Raw genomic sequence first — 4,926 nt, 5'->3', positions numbered from 1 at the left:
GGTCTGTACCTGCTTTCAGGTCTTGGGGTCTGTACCTGCTTTCAGGTATTGGGGTCTGTACCCGCTTCAGGTCTTTGGGTCTGTACCCGCTTTCAGGAGTCTGGGGCTGTTCATGGTTTCAGATGTAGGGCACTGTACTATACCTGGTTTTAGGTCTCGGGTCTGTTCAGGTAGTGAGTCGAACCTTCTAGCTCCAACACTCATCAGTTTCTCCACCCGCTCTGAGGTCATGTCTAAAGGACTGGGAAGCTTCTTGCAGACCATGGCTGCACCTCTGGTCAAGGAAAACTGAAAACCATCAAAGAACTGAATAACCGGTTCCTTGAGGAGCCAATCAGCAAACAGGATTCATGAAACTTAAAGGATACCAAGGACAGCCTGAGACACTGGTAACCACTGGTTACAGATAGCAGACAGCAGCACCTTAGGGTCAGAGTGACGCAAGTCCCTGTCCATGACCTTTACCCCCAGTGATGTCACCACCTTTTCCACATTTTCCTTATCTCTGAAGACAGAAAAGCAAAGCAGAACTTAAGGAACATGACGACAGCATGATGTTTGTTTTTAATTTTCTGATGTCTTGCTTAAAATTTTCTGATAATGTGGAATAATCACAGAAATAAGGTAAATCTAAAAATGTTTTTCTGTTTCCAAACACCCAAAGCACCGGGACCAGGGATTAAAGCAGAAAAAAAATCTTGACTGAAATGTTTTCTACACCTAGAAGTTACCCCCAAGCACCCCCCACACATCTGAGAGCTTGTTCCAGCACACAGGTCACTTCTCAAGTTTTCTAGTAAAGAGGATTATACTGAGTAAATGTATCTGTGTACATGACCATAGTAAAAAATACACAGTACAATGAGTAAATGACCTTAGTAAAAGTATGCAGTATAAGGAGTACATGACCTGAGTAAAAGTACACAATAGTCTGTACATGACCATAGTAAAAGTACACAACATACTGTGTACGACCTTAGTAAAAGTGCACAGTATACTGTGTACATAACAATAGCAAAAGTACACAGTACACTGTGTACATGACCATAATAAAAAACCACAGTATGCTGTGTACCTGACATTAGTAAAAGTACACTGTATGCTGAGTAAATGACTTGGTAAAAGTACACTGTATGCTGAGTAAATGACCTTATTAAAAGTACACAGTACATTGAGTAAATGACCTTAGTAAAAGTACACAGTATAGTATGTACATGACCTTAGTAAAAGTACACAGTATAATACTGTATGTATATGACCTTAGTATAAGTACACAGTACACTGTGTACATAACCATTGTAAAAGTACACTGTATGCTGAGTACACTGTAGACTGTGTACATGACCATTGTAAAAGTACACTGTATGCTGATAGACCATTGACGTTAAAGATACTGAATCTTGGGCCTCACACTAAAATACAAATGAACATTTGAGGCTCGGAGGCAGAATAAAGTCTCAAAACAAAAATAATCTATAAACAGAACTTTCTTTCTATAAACTATTGTTATATTCTGTAAATTTTTATATGTACAGAAAACTGCATGATTAAAACAAAGTGCTGTGTTGGTCTGAACGTACCTTCTGGTAACGACTGCATCGTATAAACTCCAGATGTTATCGAGGACGAGCTGCACAAACAGAGGTTTCTTTCCTTTGGCCTGCAGGAACACAACGTGGAAACACGACTCGTCTCATGCACACAAATCATTTCAGTACTTCTGCTTCTTTGATTCTCCTTGAGTGGATCACAGCTCGATGTGCTCATGTCGGTGAATCTAACTGAGCTGCTGATCGGTTCTCAGTCTGAACGTTTAAAATCTCTTGGTTCCTCTCACATCACAAACCCTACATTCACCCTTTTTATCTCCATTTCATGAAAATATTCAGGTCAACTCCCAGGAATCAGATGAGAAGAGCCTGCACCTGTTAAAGTACCTGAGCTCCTGTCATGATCCTCTTTGCTTTGAAGTTCAGATAAAAATCTCCCCACAACGTTTTCAGCAGGACCTCGGTCTTTATTCCCATCCTCCGTCTGTAGATCTCTGCAAACTGCTGGATGCTGAAAAACACACATAAAAACAGTAACGCGCAAGTTTCCAAGCATCTAAAGTGAATTTGTCTGATCACAGCAGCGTCGGAGTGGAACGACACTCTGTCTGAAGGCTAACGGAGCGACTGAGTCCTGAAGTACCTGAAGCCCCACCCATCGATGGCGCTGGCAAACACCACGTTCCCCTGGTCAGGAGAAAAGTAGAGATGGGAGTCATCGACGTCCTCCAGCCCGGCGCTCCAGTCATAAACCTGGTCTTCACCCGAGACCTCCTCCTCCACCTTCACCTTCTCCTTCTCCTCCTTCTCCGCTCGCTCCTCCAGAACTTTGGACGTGAACAGAGTTCCTGTCACTGCGTTCACCTGCAGAACAAACAGCCTTCCTTACACAGAACCTGGGGGAACCCCGCACCTACAGCCTGATGTTTGGCACCAGGTGGAGCCCTCACCTGCTCCAGGATCTTCTGCAGGTGGATGTAAGCTTCCAGAGGAGTGAGCTTCAGCTCCAAGATCAGTCTGTCCATCTTATTGATGACGAGAACCGGTTTGATGTTCTCCAGCCACGCCTGACGGAGAACCACCTGGGTCTGCAGACAGAATCAGTTTAATCAGATGGATGTCCCCCCCCACCCCTGACCTCTTCACCAAACTGCTGCTGACAAGACCAAGAACGTTCCCATTAAATACATGTTTTTTATGGGCTCGCGAAACTAAATCAGACGTGATGATCTGTTGGTCTTATCTGAAGTAAAAACTCTGAAGAGGCTGGACCAGCAGGTGAAAGGTGAGCAGACGGGTGGTGTTTACCTGAGGACACACCCCTTCCACAGCGTCAACAACAACAACAGCTCCGTCACACAGACGCACCGCCGTGGACACCTCTGACGAGAAGTCCACGTGACCCGGAGAGTCGATCAGATTTATGAGGTACTCCTGACCACCTGAGGAGCACAGAGAGAACAAAACCCAAGGTTCAATCAAAACCATCTTCAGAACGTCAGAAGCAGAGCTCATTTCAAACGGACCGAGGCAAAATCCAGAACAGTTCTCAGGTCAGACGGGTCCAAATCTCAGGTTCTGTTTGGAAAACACGGACACCCCGTCCACTGTACTAAAGAGGAGCAGGACCATCCAGCCACTTACCAGTGAACAGTTCAGCAGTCTGCCTCTTTGATGGTATGGGGGTGCATTAGTGCTTCTAACATGAGCAGCTGACACAGCTGGAAAAACTCCAGCAATGCAGAAAAAACATCTGTAGGTTTTAGATGTAAATGTTGGCAGCAGCTGTCAAAACATGATCACCCACCTCTCTTCTTTGGTGGTGGGTGATCATGTTAGATATGTTTACACGCGTGGCATTTAACACTCATTTTGACCCAAGGGCAGCAGCAGGGTCCTGGTGCTGTGACCAGGAAACAGGTGACACCTCTACAAACAGACTCCCAATTATTCTCCATGCTGAAGCTGTCTGCTGCAGGTAAGACACTGACAACACAACATTTCAACCTTTGAAAACAAACAGGTTCATTTATTTAAACGTAGAAATAAATGTTTGTGTTTCTGTCGGTGCCACGGCTGCTGTGAACTGGATCAGTACCGGTGCTGTAGTGCAGAGAGATGGCGCTGGACTTCATGGTGATTCCTCGGACCTGCTCATCCTCTCTGCTGTCCAGATACCTCAGCTGGAACATCAAGACAGAACACTGAACAGAGCTGAACAGAACCTCAGCTGGAACATCAAGACACCACACAGAACTGAACAGAACCGGTCCCAAACACAATCCCTTACCTTCCCGGCCAGCCGGTTCGATATGATCCCGTTACTCGCTACGAGGCAGTCAGCCAGCGTGGTTTTACCTGAAAACATGGATCATCAGTTCAGATTTAAACAGGAAGGAAAAACTAAACATCAACTGTCTGACCTGGGTCACTGACCAGAACCTCAGCTTTCAGATCCAGGTTCCTGGTCTGACTCCTGACCTAGGTCAAAGATCAGAACCTGAGACCTCTCTCAGGTTCCCGGTCTATGGGATTAAATTGACATTTGGGACTAGTTTGAAGTACTTGAACAGAACCTGCAGATGACCCAGATGAGACCACCTGAACCTCTGTCTTACGGGGAGCACGTCTAAGGTTTGGCTGGTCTCACTCAGACCCATCAGAGCTAAGGTTCTGCTCGGTATCCGATCAGACACAGACCCGACACGTGGGTTCTCACCGTGATCAACGTGGGCTAAGATGCAGAGGTTCCTGATGTTAGCCGGGTTCCTCTGCAGAACCTTGATCCTGTCCAGGTTGGTGGTTCCCATCCTGAACCTGACGAACAACAGAACCAATCTGAGCGGACCACAGGAGCAACCGGACCGTTTATCAGGGAACACAGAAAATGTTAGCAGCAAACATATATCTATGGCAGCAAACGCTCGCCTTAAAAACAAAGAAACTCAGACAGAATCAGAAAAAAACAGACAAGCTGGGTCAGACTCGGTTCTGACCGGACTGGCTAACATGAGCAGCTAGCTCAAATCAAACCCCGGAGCGGGAAATGTTCACCGACTTCTGTCTGAACATTCTTAAACTCATGTCGGCGGCGGACATACTCGTTCTCACGCGGAAGTTGGTGAGACTAAACCACGCCCACCGGCCGTAGCCCGTTGGTGCTGCATTCACGGTACATGGAAAAAGTGAGAATTATCATGATTCGTCTTCTTTTTCTTCTTCTTCTTTCGGCTTTTCCCTCTTCAGGGTTCGCCACAGCGAGTCATCCTCCTCCATTTCACTCTGTCCTCTGCATCCTCTGTCCTCACTCCAACTACTTCCATTCAACCTTTATTTAGACAGGTTAATCCCATTGAGCCTCGGGGACTCAAGAGCG

General features: G+C 46.0%; 1 protein-coding gene across 1 annotated transcript in view; it reads right to left on the bottom strand.

The window, feature by feature from the left end:
• Positions 1–4,658, bottom strand: part of efl1 (elongation factor like GTPase 1) — a 16,098-nt gene extending 11,440 nt beyond the window's left edge. The window contains exons 1-11 of the mRNA XM_037697292.1: positions 4,652–4,658; positions 4,270–4,367; positions 3,841–3,908; positions 3,649–3,733; positions 2,859–2,992; positions 2,501–2,638; positions 2,194–2,414; positions 1,938–2,061; positions 1,581–1,660; positions 369–505; positions 144–266 (exon numbers count right to left, since the gene is read on the bottom strand). Of these exons, the coding sequence (XP_037553220.1) occupies positions 144–266; positions 369–505; positions 1,581–1,660; positions 1,938–2,061; positions 2,194–2,414; positions 2,501–2,638; positions 2,859–2,992; positions 3,649–3,733; positions 3,841–3,908; positions 4,270–4,360 (1,201 nt within the window). The 5' untranslated portion in view covers positions 4,361–4,367; positions 4,652–4,658. The remainder of the gene's footprint in view (positions 1–143; positions 267–368; positions 506–1,580; positions 1,661–1,937; positions 2,062–2,193; positions 2,415–2,500; positions 2,639–2,858; positions 2,993–3,648; positions 3,734–3,840; positions 3,909–4,269; positions 4,368–4,651) is intronic.
• Positions 4,659–4,926: the final 268 nt, after the last annotated feature.

The sequence above is a fragment of the Nematolebias whitei genome, chromosome 2, assembly GCF_014905685.2.
Source record: "Nematolebias whitei isolate Nwh7 chromosome 2, NemWhi1, whole genome shotgun sequence".
Taxonomy (NCBI): Eukaryota; Metazoa; Chordata; class Actinopteri; order Cyprinodontiformes; family Rivulidae; genus Nematolebias; species Nematolebias whitei.
Note: the sequence above shows the minus strand (reverse complement) of the source record. Positions and strands in the feature narration are given on the sequence as shown.